At 33.2% G+C, this 17561-nt stretch overlaps 2 protein-coding genes and 1 pseudogene across 3 annotated transcripts; 2 read left to right on the top strand and 1 right to left on the bottom strand.

Moving 5' to 3' along the window:
- Positions 1-533: 533 nt before the first annotated feature.
- On the bottom strand, positions 534-4818 carry LOC146910401 (uncharacterized). The gene is made up of 2 exons (XM_085729427.1): positions 4696-4818; positions 534-1370 (listed from the first exon to the last, which is right to left on the bottom strand). Exons 1-2 carry the CDS (start codon positions 4816-4818, stop codon positions 702-704), a joined length of 792 nt encoding a protein of 263 aa, XP_085585553.1. The 3' UTR covers positions 534-701.
- On the top strand, positions 4665-11640 carry LOC146910400 (diaminopimelate epimerase family protein). The gene is made up of 10 exons (XM_085723150.1): positions 4665-4843; positions 5121-5474; positions 5555-5722; positions 7455-7525; positions 7915-7972; positions 8173-8352; positions 8707-8791; positions 9260-9319; positions 9418-9491; positions 11320-11640. Exons 2-10 carry the CDS (start codon positions 5199-5201, stop codon positions 11434-11436), a joined length of 1089 nt encoding a protein of 362 aa, XP_085579276.1. The 5' UTR covers positions 4665-4843; positions 5121-5198; the 3' UTR covers positions 11437-11640.
- A 3093-nt stretch (positions 11641-14733) lies between these two features.
- Positions 14734-15540, top strand: LOC146910399 (zinc finger protein ZAT11 pseudogene; annotated as a pseudogene). Its single transcript, XR_015017678.1, has one exon. The product of XR_015017678.1 is annotated as a zinc finger protein ZAT11 pseudogene (transcript).
- The last annotated feature ends 2021 nt before the right edge of the window (positions 15541-17561 follow it).

Raw genomic sequence — 17561 nt, 5'->3', positions numbered from 1 at the left:
ACACAATTCTTCTTCCTTCTTTATTATTGATAATATGCTATAACTTGTATCTATTGATCTATGGTTAAACACTAAAACTTTCATCAACCTCATCATAATTAAGAAGAAGGAATGTCTTAATGCTTCCTTTGAACTCTAACAGTCGCAATGTAAGAAGTTGAGAGGAGTGGAGAATAGGGTTAATTAAATTTAGGAGGCAAAAAGATCGTGTTGGCTGTTGCCTCATTTTCCAGTTGTTTCTAATAGCAAATAATGCTCTTTCAACACAAATGAAGAATATACCAATAGAAAGATAAAAGTTAAAAATTTAATGTTTAAGATTTATGAGTAATAAGAGATTCTCATGGAAAACCTTTATCAGCATGACTTAATTACTGTTAATATCTTTTCACTCAAGAAAAATTCCAACTGCATGGTTCCAAAGTCCAGTTTAATATATGCTGAGATATGAAGAGTAACATCTTGCTTCAAATCATAAATCATGCAAAACTACATACGTGACCACAAAAGAGTATTTGACAGTGCATGCCAAGTTTACCATTGTTTTTCTTCTTCATCATTCAATTCAAATCTTTGATGGATAAAAAAGAACAAAATAATAAGGGAATAGATACATATCATTTATCTGTCAATATAAAAAGGCAATGCAATTGTAACCTAGAGATGCTACGTCTACACATAAGTTAAAAACTTTCAGCAGCTTATAAAAACTTTCTCTTTTTTCCTGCTATTGTATGATTTTGCATCCCATTTGATTCCATATATGACATTGGTTCATTCTTCACTAATAACCCCGAACCAGAACCAGAACCACGACGCATATGAGAAGGTCCATTAGAATTCGAAGGAAATGCTAAACTCAAAGAAGTTGGAACAACACTTTCCTTATCATAAATATTGCTAGATAAATAATTCTCCTTCTTGATGCTATGAAGTGAAAGGCTAGAGGAAGCAACATCATCAATATTTGCATTTACTATTCCAAATTTGTTTTGATGAATTTTTTGCTTTTTCAAGGCCATGTTGCATGATTCAACTATTCTTGTGTTAGATGAATTCATTGAGGAAATTTTCTTCTCATTATTTGATTGGAGGCTAGACAAAGATAAATCACATGAAAGTTGTTGCTTTGGATGATCAAGTTGTGGAATATTGCTATATGTCTTAGCTTGTGTAGATGGCTGAAAATTTCTTATTAGCAATTGAAGTTGATCTCTTGCTTCATCTCTTTCTTGGCAAGCTCTCTGTAATAGCTTGTATAAATGATTAACAGTTTCTTCATATTTCTTTATCTCAGCATTGGATTCCATTTTTGTTGATATTAGTTCAAGCCTTGTGCGGAGAAGCTTGTGTTTGATCTCCTCAATGCTCTATCATTAAAAAACATATAGTTAAGTCAATTAAAAAACATATGTGTGGAACATCCAAAAATGCAAATTGAATGAGTTATTAACTGGATTACAAATAAAAGAGACAATGAATACAAGAAATGAAGAATCACTCACCTCATTTTTGGAAGAAATCATATTTAGCTAGCTATTTAGGTATGCTTCTAATATAGGTAAATTACTTACAAGACAAAAGTGAATAACATATAGGATTTTGAAAATAAATGTGACATTGTTTTTATATTCCAATTCAGAAGTGGTTTAGTCTGTTAACCTATCCTAGTTTATAGGGATGTTGTTTTCCATTCTATCATTAATATCCACTTCTCTAATTGTTAATTGATTTTGGTCTATTTTTGGACCTATATTGTAGAGACACATTATTTGGACATTTCATAATTAGAATTTGACAGAATAAGTGCAGTTTTGCTTAGTGTATATGAGACTAAAGAACAAAAATACGTTAAAATTCAACCTTGTGTTAGTTTTTGTGTGTATCAAATACATTTTCTGTTGCAAGAAAACGTAACTGCGTTGAACTGGTTCCTATAGATTAACCATATTGAGCTTTAGGTTTCTGTTTGAGATAATTTTTTCTTCTTCTTTGTAACAAACAGAAATATTCTACCTTATGACCTATGTCATTCGTAGAGGTGGTATATAATTCGACATACGTACATTAACAACCTACATGTTTGCGAAAAATTGTCAAAAACCCCAACACAAGATACACGTCTGCCTTGTTAAATGTATTGATTTCTAAAAATAGAGCAACATTGTGGAATGCCTATATTTAATCAAAACAGAACACAATCACTGTACCTATTGGCAGTACACCACAAAATGAGAAATATGTTGGAAAATAAATAATAGACCAAATTACCTTAATTTCATCATATAATGTCCAATTTAAAGACAAGATAACTTCAATTTAACTCCACCGAATTATTAATGTGGATTTATAATTCAAGGAGAAAATGGAGAAGCTTTGTTTAGATTTTTTTGTTAAAGTCGATATCCAACCTAAGGACCGACTAATCTAGAACCAATTCAAACATCCACTATGGTGAAAGCTTTTGTTTAAATTAAAGTTGTTATTGTTAGTGCATTTTGGTAGAATAGAGTCATTTTGGTCGGATTTGGATTCTTGGAGGAGTCTTGTGGTTTTTCTATCAATATCAAATTTTGGAATATGAGTTGTCAATTTGATTAAGATTAAAACAATTCAAATAAATGTAGATTTTTTTTTTTTTGAGCTGCATAATATACATCTAAATGGGTTAAATTCCTTAAACACTTTACGCTTACAAGTCTCATGCTTGGGGTTGAGACCGTCATAAAATTGTACATATCTCAGCCCGCATTCGGCTAACAATCCTCGTATTTGACCCACTCCTATACTTACTTGACTGGACCTCCTTGTGCTTGGCTCACTCTCATAAGTTCCCCACTAGCAAGTAATTTATCTAGTAACCGAGCAAGTTTAGGATGATCACAAGACCAAATTTAGTGTTTAAGTACACACATAAAAAGACACATATCCCAAAGACGTAAGATCATTATTATATATTTTTTTGCATGAGCCTAATCACTATACAATCACAAAACTTAACAATCATTTACAAGAGACGATTGATTCCTTAGTCAACACAAAAACTCACATCGATCACGACTCACAGTCAACAAGGATATTCCACTAAAGAACAATTTTATACTTTTAAATTTTAAGCTTCAATCTAAATCGTTAGATCTTGATTGAACGACCATTGATGTCTCATATGCGTGAGTGTAGGAAATCTCAGTTTTCAACAATCTCACTAGTATTTTTCAAAGAGTAACACATCAAATACGTCATTGACTTAAAACATTCTCATTAGGTTTTTGACTTTATAAATATCTCAATAAGGTCATCCACTCTATTAACTCTCATATTGGTCTTTATATTTAATCACTTATTATCAATTTGATCCTTATATTTTAACAACTTACCATTAACCCGATCTTAAGTTTATCTATTTACTATCCATTTTTTTTTTTGGTTACACTATTTACTATCCATTTAATCGATAACATAATTTTTAAGAGAAATAATATTTGTACAACTACGAGTATTTTATAATTTTCTCTCTCATACTAATATTATATTTTTATTTTCTTTCTCTGTTGCTTTGGTATTCGTGTCGGGTGGCCGCCACGTGATGCATGGGATGGCCATGGCCTACCCATTAATTTATTGAAATTACTACATTACCTTTGAGCTAACTTGAATATTACAGACATGCCACTCTCGTTTTTTCTCCTAAGCGCATCTTCTGGGATCCGGATTCTATAACTTTTGGGAGGGAAAGTCACATGACTTTAGAGAAATAATGACCATTGGATTAATCACACGTTTCAGATCTTGACAAGTGTTTAACTTCAAATAATTGAAATCAGTTTGACAAGAAACCACACACCAAACCCAAATCCATCCTTGACCCGTTTTTCCTTCTTCGACGCGCTACCTTCTATCTACCGTTGTACCGCCTCGTCACCGTCTCCGTTGCCATCTCCGACGTACAACCCATCGCCCCCTCCACCAACCCCGTCTTCAGATGGCCGTTAGCGCTGCTGTCCTTCTCGTCGCACGCTGCCTCACTCGCCGTCTCTCAACCTGTTACTTCTCGTACAATTGCTGACCCATTTTCCAGTTTTTTATTTCTCCGCTTCTTCTGTTGCTTGGATTTTCGTAGTAGTGTTTTAGATGATGAAGGATGTTTCAGTTTAAGTTAAAATTGTAGATTTGAATGTACTGGTTCATGGCTTCGATGGAGCTTAGATTTGGATGTATTGTTTTCTTATTTGCAACATCACTACAACCTTCTGTTGCTTTGTATATTTTGACCTGAATCTTTAAAAAAAATTGCAGAGAAATTCAGATTTGTATGTACTGGTCCATGGCTTTTGATGGCGTTTGGCTTTGTTATCCTCATTGTTAAAGTTACTAAACGAAGCTGTCACGAGGATTAAAAGTGTTGATCAGTTTGGCAACGAGAGGGACGGGACCGCAGTCGACGGCGAGCTGAATGCGGCGGTTCGTGGAAGGGGGCAATGGGTCCTGGTTAATGTTCGGGTAATGGTATTTAGAAATGGGTCTCAACCTGATTTGTTTTTCATTTTTAATTAACAATTAAAGGCCTAAGACACATGTCAAAATTTGAACCATGAGATTAATCCAAGGGTGGAAGTGGATGCAAAGTCACATGACTTTTCCTGCCCTAAAGTCATGTAATCCGGATCCCATCTTCTCTCCTCTCTGGCGACTAACTGTGAATGCGTGAAGTGAACCTCCATCACCCACCGTCATTATAGCTGCGACCGGCAACACCTCAATTTCTAACTCTCCGTGGAACTCGAATCCTCCATCTCCTCTATTTGTATCGATCTCCATCTCTAATTCGTCATTTGTTTCAATTGTAAGTGTATCTCTGATTCTTCATCTGTTTAGTATACTTTCGACTTTCTTTTGTTTGTTAATGGATTTAATTTTTTATTTGGTTTTCAACTTTAATTTTTCCATAACCCTAATCAAAACAAAAGGGAAAAAGGAAATCACAAACTGAAACCGATAATTCATTATGTTGTGACTGTGATATCCTCATTGTAATTCAGATTTATGATTCGATGAATTTGGATATGAACTTTTACTAATATTTTAGAATAATATTTGATGGATTTGCTCTGTTATTTTAGAGATTTGCAGCGTTCCAGTGGTGGAGCAAAGTGAAAACGAGAGAACACTAGCCGCCGGCATTTGAAATTGCAGCACTAATGGCAATAACCGCCACCATTTCAGTCCCTATTACAACACCCACTCGCCGCTCTCTTTCCTCCATCAATTCCATTCTTCCTTCTCCCCGATCCATTTCAGCCACACCGCAACACACTTTCAAATACTCTAATTCCCGCCTCGTTGCGTTTGCTTCCTCCATGAAAACTGAAACTCCCGTTAAAACAACAACCTCCTCCACTTCCTTCCTTCACCAGAAGGAATCTGGTTTTCTCCATTTCGCGAAGTATCACGGTCTCGGAAACGACTTCGTTTTGGTGAGTACACGTTTCATTATCATTCAAATTCAAATAACAATCGCTTTTAGGTTTTTAATGATTTTCGATGTTATGAATAGATTGATAATAGAGACTCTTCTGAGCCAAAGATTAGTTCAGAGAAAGCTGTGCAGCTATGTGATCGTAACTTTGGTGTTGGTGCTGATGGAGTTATCTTTGTATTGCCTGGTATCAATGGTACTGATTATACAATGAGGATTTTCAACTCTGATGGTAGTGAGCCTGAGGTGATTCATTCATTCATCCTTCTTACAAATATACTTTTGAGTCATCTTGTTAGCATAAGCAACTTAATTAATCGCTTATAGCATAAAAGCTCATGTATAAGTAGGGGTGTTCATGGTTTGAATCCAAACCAAAACCAAACCAAATTTTAGTTTCAGTTTAGTTTCTAAAACCTCTTATCTAAACCAGTTCGGATATGGTTTGTAACCGGTTTGGATCCAGTTCAAATCCGGATTCTCTTCCGAAACCAGTTTTTTATTCAAACCTGTGTTAACTCAACATTTTTTTTTTTATAAAAAAAAAACATTTTTTTAATTCAAAACCATTTTTAACCCACTATTTCATACTACAAGAAGAATCAACTTATAAGGTAGGGTCATGGTTCCCTTGGATTGTTCCAAACTCAAACTTTTGTAACACTTAAACAACATTAATATATATCATAGATCATGACAGTAGTAATCACTCTAAATTAAACCATTCATAAGTTTTTCAAGTCACGACTAAATCATTGTATACCAATAACAATAGTAGTTACAATTATCCAAGAAACAAAAATTAAAATGACTCCAGCCTTGGCTTCATTGTTGCATCCAAAATTTATTCTTCAAACAGATCCACCTGGTTGCAAAAGACATACATACAAGTTACAGCAAAGCATTCATATATGTATAAGTTAAGTATATAACAAAAGATAGAATAAAGTCAAATCTTTTCATACAAGCTGGAGGGCTTATATAGGGCCTGTTTGGATAAACACCTTATTTGCAGCTTATAGCACAAGTTCTTATCATGATAAAGGGCCTACATAAGCTATTTTTATAGCAAATGATAAAACAAAGTTAAATCCTTTTTTTATATGGTATAAGCTCTGTTGTCAATAGCGGTCTAACGCGGCGCGGAGCGGCTGAAAACAGCCTAGCGCATCAGAACGCGACCGAGTCGCGCGTTAGGCAAAAGCGGAACAAAAGCGGGTCAACGCGGGCAAAAAGCAGGTCAATGCGGGCAAAAAGCGGGTCGGGCAAAAAGCGGGTCAACAAAAAAATCTCATCAGAAACCACAAAATCTCATCTCTGTTCATTGTTAATCATCCTTTTTTTTACAGTCAAAATGAAGAAGAAAGGGAAGAAGTGAAAGATTGATTAGAGATCTAGAGATCTAGGAATTAATATGATCAAGATGAAGTCTAAATGTAAATGCAAAATAAAATTTTCTCATCTATATTAATACTAAATATATTTTTTTCATACTTTTTTAGTCCTTAATTAATAATATAATATTTAGTTTTAGTGTCCGCGTCATGTAAAAGCGCCCGCGTCGCGCCCGCTTACCGCGCCGCGTCAATTTTTTGGGTGGCCGCGCCGCGCCGCGTTTCCGCTTTGACAACTATGGGTATAAGCTATTTTCATAAGTTATCTTGGAGAACTTATGAAAATAAGCTGAAAAAAGCTTACAAAAAATGTTTTTGTTTTCAAAAGTTCTCCCGAAACTTATGCGAGTAGATAAGCTCAAATAAGTCAATCCAAACAGGCCCTATATATGCTGAAAACAACCTATGGACATGTCATAAGATGTTTTTATAAGTTTTCTCCAACACTTTCACAAGTACTTATGTTAAAATGTAAGCTCAAATAAGCTAATCCAAACAGACCCTTGTTCTGTTCTAGATTCTGATTTGTTATGGTCTTCCTTAACTGACAAGTTTGGTCCCTTACATTCAAACTTTTTCTGTAGATGTGTGGCAATGGAGTGCGATGCTTTGCCAAATTTGTTTCTCATCTGGAGAGTTTACATGGGAGGCACAGGTTTGTTCATTTTCGAGAAATTCTTACTGTCTTGCTTGTTTTTAGGGAAACTTTCATGTGCAACGAAAACATTTAATTGTCACATGTAATTATTTTGTATTTAAATGGTATGAAAAGCGAGGAAGAATTAAAGGTGATTTTATTACTGTGGCCTAGTATCGCAGTCCTTATCGATATTCTTCAAATTTCGTCTTACATTATATTTTCATATTTTAAGGAAACTTTCATGTGTAATGAAAACATTTAATTTTCACATGTAATAATTTTGTATTTAGATGGTATGAAAAGCAAGGAAGAATTGAAGGTGATTTTATTACCGTGGCATAGTATCGCAGTCCTTATCGATATTCTTCGAATTTCGTCTTACATTAAATTTTCATATTTTGCAGTTTCACCATACACACTGGTGCTGGGAAGATTGTTCCTGAAGTCTTGGAGGATGGAAATGTATGTTCTTATTCTTATATGCAGCAAATATTTGCAATTTACTTTTTGACACTGTGATTTTTGTTCAGAGGCATCAGCATGGTGCTTCCAAGGTGCCTTTTTATGTACTGTTTTGAAATTCTGAAGCTGTATAATGTCAAGCTTATTTTGTGTTGGTTCTCTTTCTTTAGCTTGATTGATGATAATACAAATTGATTCAGGTCAGAGTTGATATGGGGGAACCTATTCTTAAATCATCAGATGTGCCTACTAAATTATCTCCAAATAAGGATCATGCTGTTGTTAAATCTGAGATAGATGTGGATGGAAGTATCTGGTATGTGACTTGTGTTAGCATGGGAAATCCACACTGTGTAACCTTCAGCAATAAAGGAAGTCAGGTCATTATTCTTGCCACACGACAATTATATCACAGTTACAATTTCCAATACATATTTGACAATGTATTCTGCATCTGTTTAAAGGAATTAAACACTATGTTGGAGTAGGAAGAAAAGACATTGATCTATAAGATGATATGACATACAGATACAAAGACATTTTCACATACAATTGAATGTCTAACCATTTATATCAAAAGAAGAACAATGCCTTGAAATTTTGTTATTTTTAGTCTTACTAGTTTATATATTAAATCATATCTTCAAATGTCAGCTTTTATCTTTGTACTTAAAAGATCTCAACACTTTTTCTGATTTTCCTAATGTCATATTTGTTTTGATGTATTGCAACAGAATTTGCTTGTTGATGAATTGAAGCTAGCAGAAATTGGCCCAAAATTTGAACATCATGCGGTGTTCCCTGCACGAACCAACACAGGTCAGATTAGTCTAATTTTATGATCGGAATATGATTGTCAGCGTAATTATGATATTTTCCCATACCCTCAAATTTTCATTTCGGCTGCAAGGGCTTTTTTTTTTTTTTTGCTTGATCTTTCTGGGCAGTATGTTTCTGTTCTGTTAAGATGGCGATTTACTGACTCATAGCTATTTAGAAATTAATGCTTGTGGGACTAGGTTGGATGATCTGTCTAGCTAAGCTTTGGCAGGGGTGCACGTGCCTTCCTCTTGTTCAAAGCATACAATTTTTTTTAATCTATTTTGTCTCCAGCTTTGATATGTTATTCCCCCCCCTCCCCCCAGCATATTGTATACCAAATTTCCCACCTCTAAAGTTCTAATTCTTTGAACTTGACTCAAATGGCCTAAATGATTGCGAGTGGATCATCACTGTGATCCTGTTGCCATTCCTCACTCTTACTATCTCTTGTGATTTAATGTGCAGAGTTTGTGCAAGTTCTTTCTAATTCTCACCTGAAGATGCGTGTTTGGGAGCGTGGTGCAGGTTAGAGCATCTAATTTTCAGACTGTGTTTGATTGGTATTGTTAGTGTGGTTATTGGTTAGGGTAAGTCTAAGGTGTCCCATTTTGTGTTATGTGCAGGAGCAACTCTTGCCTGTGGAACTGGAGCATGTGCTACAGTTGTTGCAGCAGTTCTTGAGGGTCGTGCTGGGCGAGTAAGTTTGCTATTTGATTGTGACACTTTGAAAACTGTTGATTTTTCATTAAATTTTTTATCATAATATATACAGACATATAAATGTGATTGCCATTGCACAAGTTCATCTATTTGTTTGTAATCACGATTCCTCTCTCTAATATACTTGTATTCACAATTCCTCTCTCTAATATTCTTTGTTGAAGAATTTTTCTCCTTAGAGATTGCCTACAGCCTGAGCACTGCAGCAGCTATTGGCTTGTTGGTTGTATTGATCTCTCCCTATTTTTCATTATTTATTCAACCATTAAATCTTGAGTAAATTTCCCTCCCCTCCCCTCAAAGATGCTTGAATTACACTCCCCTCCCCTCTTATGTTAAAATATACACTCCCCTCCCTTAAAAGTAAAATTTATACTCCCCTCCCTTATAAGATGCTTGAATTACTACCTCCTCCCTTAATAATTAAATATGCACTACACTTTAATCTATTTTAACATAAATAAATATTTTTATGATATATACTAATTTTGAACAACCATTTAAGAAAAATAAATTCATTTCTTTATAATTTAAATGTCAATGATAATTAAATTTAAATATTTTGCTATTGATTTTATAATTTAGAGTATAAAATTAACTTTTAAATAACCACGCTTTATTATCTTTAGTAATTTTTCACATGTTTTCATTTTATTTTGGGTTGTTTCATATTTTATAATAGGGTTTAAAACTACATGTCAATGAAATTGTGAAGAAAAAATAGCAAAAATTATGTATTCAAATTTTGATTATATTTAAATAGACCCGCAATACTATTTTTTTTCTTCTGAAGTGTGTTAGATTAATATTTTTTGCTAGATTATTAGAAATAAAAAAAATATTGAGGGAGTAAAGTGTAGATTTTAACATAAGAGGGGAGGGGAATGTAATTCAAGCTTCTCTTAGGGGAGGGGAATAAAAAGTTTTCTAATATGTTTTGAATAAGGGGGGAGGGGAGTGTATATTTTAACATAAGAGGGGAGGGGAGTGTAATTCAAGCATCTTTGAGGGGAGGGGTGTGTAATTTACTCTTAAATCTTCTTAACAAATATTCGTGTCCAAGCTCAAAACAATTCCTTGGCTACCCCAATACATGTTTTTATTTTTATTTTTAACAAGTAGGAATATTTTCATATTTAGCTACTCTAATAACAAATATTTAGCTACCCCAAATGCAAAAATTAGCTGAAACATGAAAGTAAAAAAAACTATCACTTGATTGATTTGTTTGTCTTTTTTTGACACTTCTTATCTCGATAGCAACTACAAAGAGAGCTTTATTAGCAATGAAAATTGTTAACATAAGACTAATACATAAATAGATGATGAGTTTCTAACAAATAGTTTAACTGTTCACATCGAAAAAGACTTTTCTAGTCAACTATGATGAATTTTACTCCATAAAATGCCATCAAATTTCAACTTTTCTAAATCGATACTGTTAGTTTTACATTAGTTTTAAAAGTATTTTATTTTTTCCTTATGTTTGGCCCCTCGAAAAAATTGCTTGCTCCGCCACTGTTCGAGAGGGGCGTTGATGGTTGAAGCTGTGTTTATGGATATGCATTTTACTCTTTTTAGAGATTCTGTCCTACATTTTCTTTTACCGGTTGCAGATAATCACTTTTCTTATTGTATGCTTGAGTCAGTGCATTTTATTCATTTTACTTCTTTTGTGTGCTTGAAGTTGTTTCAGTAGCTGTTGTTTCTGGGAGTTAATTTCAACCTATGCTGTTTTCACAACTCTATTGAATTCCCGACTGCGGTACCTTTATAATTCTTTTCAATCTGTCATTTTGTTACAGAACTGCACGGTTGATCTACCTGGAGGGCCTCTTCAGATTGAATGGAAGGATGAAGATAATCATGTCTATATGACAGGTTCTGCAGAACTAGTGTATTATGGCTCTTTGCCCCTTTGAAAATACATACAGCCCGTAAATTATTGTTAAACCCAATACTTCGGGGAGTTATGGATTGCTAAATTATAAGTGTATAACAGAGGTGTACTTTTATATTTTAGTTCATGTTTGTACCATGAATTCATTGTCTTCCATTTATAAATAGACACACACACTTATTAACCTTGAGTAATACATAAGTTCAATGAGTGGTTTCAGTGATCAGATGGGTAAGACACTTTTTTTTTTTGTTGCTGCAAGAGATGGATATATTGTGAAAGTGTTAACCATCAATTGTATTTTGTATCAACGACCTTCAAGTTGTCAACTTTCAGAAAATGGAGTAATGAAGCAATTCTCAAGGTAAAAGATAGTTTAAGTACGAACACTGTCGAGAAATGAATCGGAGAGTTACTCTTGAGATTTTTAACTTTTGTAAAATTTGGATCTATTTCTTTGCAAGTCCATAGATTTATTTTTACAGAAAACTAAACTTCATTCAAATGGCAAAATATCGTACAATTTGAATGACCATGTCTTAGGAGATTCACCCCCCACCCCACCCCACCCCCCCGCCTTATGTAACTTGATAGTTTGCATATAATTGTCTATGTTGTTATTATCTTAAGATTAAATCAAATCTAAGGGCCACTTTTTCTCGATATAATTAGTATTTAGTAATTAATTTAAGAATCAAAGGCTTCTTAAGGATTAATCAAGAAAAAATGGGTTTGTGCTGTTTTTGATTTTTTTTTTTAATGGATTTATTTTTATAACTAATGCAAATTCCCAAGCCTAGTAGGGTAGCAATTCTCCTTGAGTAATTAGCCAAATACCCCCCGAAATTGCAAGGCGCGTCAATTACCCCCCTGTAGTTAACGAAATATCAATTACCCCCCCGAAATTGATAAACGTTAGTCAATTACCCCCCTCCGTTAATTTCCTCCATCCAACATGCTGATGTGGCAGTTAACTGCCCATGTGGCACTGCCACATGGTCAGAAAAGGCATGCCACGTCAGAGGGGGGTAATTGACTATATTTTTTAATTTTTTTTTTGAATTTTTTTTTTTGAAAAAAAAAAAAAAAATTGAACAAAAATATGATTTTTTTTTTCCTTTTGAACAAAAATATGATTTTTCCTTGCAAATTTATGATAATTGATCACCACTATGAATCTTATTCCTTCTATATGCTAATTTATATGACTAATATATGCCACTGTCATTATTATCACTACTATATAATGTGAAGTTGATGGTGTGTTTCGATTTGGACAGAAGAGGGGGAATTGAAGCTTGCTTTAGGGCTTAATAATGATGAAAATGATAATGGAAGCTTTGCATGTTGATTTTTATTGAAGTACATGATAGTATTGTTGTGTATGTTGGTAGTTTTGATTAAAATTCTTGGTTCACAATAGTTATATGAAATATGTATTGTTGTTCTAAGTATTTTCTTATGTGTATTGGAAACAAATGTAAGAGGCAATTATGCTAAGCTGTTTGTGCTGCTATTGTTCTAAGTTGTTTGTGTTGTTATTGTTCCAACAAGTTCGTGTCAAAACCCCCCCTGTAGTTTATCAATAATGGTCAAAAACCCCCCCTGTAGTTTATCAATAATGGTCAAAAACCCCCCTGTATTTGAATTATTTGGGCTTATGTTTTGACAGAACCTGTTATGCTAGTTCTGTTTGTGGCTGGTGGCGTGTTTCTGCGGCCTGCAGTGTTTGGGTGCCTGCAGTGTCTAGGTGCATGAGTGTCTAAGTTTATAATCTATGACTAAGGTATGCTACTATATGACAGAATTATCTCTGTGAAATCATCATTTAAGTATGCTACCTATAATGACAGTATAAGCATAGAACAGTATAATGACAGTATAAGCATAGAACATCTATATGACAGAACTATATGACAGAATTATCTCTGTATAAGCACATTATATAGTAGTGATAATAATGACAGTGGCATATATTAGTCATATAAATTAGCATATAGAAGGAATAAGATTCATAGTAGTGATCAATTATCATAAATTTGCAAGGAAAAATCATATTTTTGTTCAAAAGGAAGAAAAAAAATCATATTTTTGTTCAAAAAAAAAAAAAAATTCAAAAAAAAAAATTTCAAAAACAATTTAAAAAATATATTCAATTACCCCCTTTGACGTGGCATGCCTTTTCTGACCATGTGGCAGTGCCACGTGGGCAGTTAACTGCCACATCAGCATGTTGGATGGAGGAAATTAACGGAGGGGGGTAATTGACTAACGTTTATCAATTTCGGAGGGGTAATTGATATTTCGTTAACTACAGGGGGGTCATTGACGCGCCTTGCAATTTCGGGGAGGTATTTGGCTAATTACTCAATTCTCCTTTTACAGATGTGAATCGAGTCAATTGACGGCAATTGGTTTGGTGAAGTGAAACTGTAACAGTCAGTAACTAAGAGTAGTTCTGATTTATGTGTGAAGCTCATCAACAAATTCCATGTATGATGTATCCGTGTAATAAATATAATGTTTTCCTACTCAACCGCGTAGAAATATACGCTATTAGCTAATATTAGATATTCTTGAACTAACGTAGAAAAAATAGTTGAAACTTGCACCAAACCCATTTTACTACATTGCCATGAATCTTCATCTGTTTTCCAATCTGTAGGGTTGATCATATTTGACTGTGTGAAATCTTACTACTTCTACTATATGCTGGAATTTGCCGTCGTTCAAACTGTCTCAGTTTGAAAGCATAGCCGAAAGCTTTCACATGGGTTTACCACCAACCAAAGCAGTTGGGAACACAGAAAAAGTAAAATTTGCCTTTCCATTCCATTCCAACAATTCAACCAAATCCATATTTAGCATATACTAAACTAGCAGACCAAACAGTTTTATTTCACCAACAAGGTGGTTCACTTGTTCGTATCAAATTTTTGTTACGGTTGTACTTGAAGAAGCAACATAGAAAGGGCACATTTTAAAAAAGAAATAAAAATCGAAGTTTCCTAGAACTCGTTTTCCGTCACCACTTGTTTACTTCCTCGGTGGCCCACACGGCCCAAAAATTAAAGCTTAAGTTAGCGTAGGGATTAAGCTTAACAACGTGGACTAAACTTTAGCAGTTAAAATATTCAAATACCAAAAAAAGACAAACCTAACTGCAATATCCAACCAATAGTAATACATCCATTAAGGGCATTCAAAAATTGGACTTTCCTCGGATTTTCAACAAAAAACAAAGTCAACATACGTTCACACGTTTTCTTGACTTGTCTCTAACAACAAACTATGCCTATAAATACTAAATCCACACGTTCAGAAGTTCCAAACCATTCAATATCCCAACACAACAAAAACTTTCAAGACACTGCAAATTTCATCACACTCAAACACAAAACAACTCAATTTCCTTATTTTTTCTTCAAGTGATGGCAATGAAGAGACAAAGGAGCAATGAAGGAGCAGAGAGCATAGATTATGCAAATTGTTTGATGCTACTATCTTGTCCACAACAGAAAAGCTATGAAAATGGTGAATATGAATGCAAAACATGCAACAAAAAATTCTCATCTTTTCAAGCCCTTGGTGGCCATAGAGCTAGCCATAAGAGAATGAAACTAGCTGAAGGTGAAGAACTCAAAGAACAAGCAAAATCTCTCAGTTTGTGGAACAAACCAAAAATGCATGAGTGTTCTATTTGTGGTATGGGATTCTCTTTGGGTCAAGCATTAGGAGGCCATATGAGAAAACATAGAGCTGTCATAAATGAAGGGGTTTCTTCCATCAATCAAATTATTGCAAAATTTCCAGTTTTGAAGAGATTGAATAGTAAGAGGATTATGGGGTTGGACTTGAATTTGACACCTCTAGAGAATGATGACTTGATGTTTGGAATGAAATCACCACCAACACCAATTCCACTTTCTTTGTTTTGATCAACTTTACATTTTTAACATTTTCTTGACACATGTATTCTTTCAATTTTTTGTGCAAAAATTCGTTGATTCTTATTCTTAGTCTTACAGATAATATATGATTTTCTTATTTCTTTATATTCATTCATTTTGTAATTGGTAAACACATACAGTTATTCAGAGAATCCAAAATTGATATTTCAGCACCATATTATTTATTGACTAATTATCTCTATAATAATTTGTTACGTGTACCTGTAAATTTCATTCTTTTTAATAAGTCTCGATCGTGCTCGTCCAACTGGTTAATTTACTTCAATAACTAACTCCTGCAACAAGATCTGTGTAAGAAATTAAAAAAGAATCCTTGTAATATTGATACATTAGCCTTTTTCTTAATCTTTTAAGACATTTAAACTAAAGTTGGAATTTCCCTATACATATGACACATGATTAATCACATTCAAAATTATGGTTAATTCACTTGAATGAATGGTTAATTTAGATCAAATTAAAAATTGAAAAATTCTACTTAATCGTATAGTTGAATTAGCCACAATTTTGACCTGAAATGAACTAACCATCTCTCAACGAAATTAACCACATTTTTTAGTGTGATTAACCATGTGTAGTGCAGAAAAAAATGGGTGTCTAAATATTATTGTTGGAACATTTTAATTGTTACCTTTTGTCTCTATTTTTCCATTGCTAGTTCTAACTTTTCTAATAGTAATTATTATTTTTTGTATAAATTTCATTCATGCATTGTGCATTTTTTATTGAGATTACTCCCTAACGTAAAGTTTTGATTGTTTAAGGTATCTGTATATAGATTAAGTATCGTATGTTTGATTTTATGGCAGTGAAAATTGATTTTGATTAAAAGAAAATTTGTGTTTAGATGCATTACATAAAAGTATTTTTTGTGGGTCTTTTGAATCAAAATTGTTTTGAGCGTATAATAATCAAATGTAATTATAACGTGTAGAAAAAGTTCCAAAATGTTATAATTGATTCCACTTAAATGTAAAAGCTACAAATAGTTATTCCAGCTTAGAACTAGTTCTAAAACCAAAATTGATAATATTCTCAAAATAAAAATCAAAAATAGAAAATATGGTCAAGCCATGTTTAACCTTACAAACTCAAGTTTGATCAAAATTCTCACCGTGAAACCAAACAAGCACTAAGAAATCTCTTAACGGGTATCAATAAATAATCATTTTATAATTATTAAATGTTTTACAAATACACATATAAATATCTCATAAATTATCATAAAATTAAAACATATAAATAATATAAATCATATTTAAGGTGTATTTGGAAGAAAAAGGTCAAACATGTTGAGTTTCTAATACACCCAAAATTTCAAAACAAAATTAACATTAAACAACTAAATTTTTTGGAATGGATGAAATATTCAAAAATGAAATTTGCTCATGTACAATGCACTCCAGGTGGTCAAAAAATAATTTTGAGATGGTTAAATTGATTAGTTGAAAGCAAGCTCAATATTATCCATTGTTACAATATTTCGTAATAAATTAAGTTCGGTCAACTTTATATATGTCTCTGACCGCATATCTTTTATTCTATGATTTTAAGATTTGAATTTGTTGTGTACAACTTATGTTTAAATACTACGGTTCATGTTATAATATTTTCCATCTTATAACATTGTCACATATCGTCCTGTAAGTGTAGCTCAGTTGGTAGCTACCAGGGACAATGTTTGCAGGGGCCGGGGTTCGAACCCCGGATTCCCCACTTCTCCACACTTTAAAAGTGTGTGATCTAGCCACTAGACTATTGAAACAAAAAAAAAAAAAAAACATTGTCACATATCAATAACTACGGGCCATAATCAACAATTTTCACATTTATATATCAAAATTGGTTCCACTTTTATCATCCTAACGGAATCAATTCTTCAGAAAATCTAAATATCCTTTTATTTTAAATGAATAAATTAAACAATGGTAATTATTGTTTTCTATGATTTCAATGTTAGAATTTACGGTGTACAAATTATGTTAAGGACAGTTCATTTTATAGTATTATGTGTCACTTAACAATAATTATGACCCATAGAGAACATTTTTCACATTTAGATACAAAAGTGGTTCTACTTCTATCATCGGACGCAGTCAATTCTTCTAAAATCTAAATCTCCTTTTATTTTAAAATGAATAAATTAAACAACCAATATTTTCATGATGTACACAAT

This window comes from Medicago sativa, chromosome 7 (assembly GCF_051527215.1).
Source record: "Medicago sativa cultivar Bolivia chromosome 7, Bolivia_mono, whole genome shotgun sequence".
Taxonomy (NCBI): Eukaryota; Viridiplantae; Streptophyta; class Magnoliopsida; order Fabales; family Fabaceae; genus Medicago; species Medicago sativa.
This window is presented reverse-complemented; position numbering and strand designations above follow the sequence as displayed.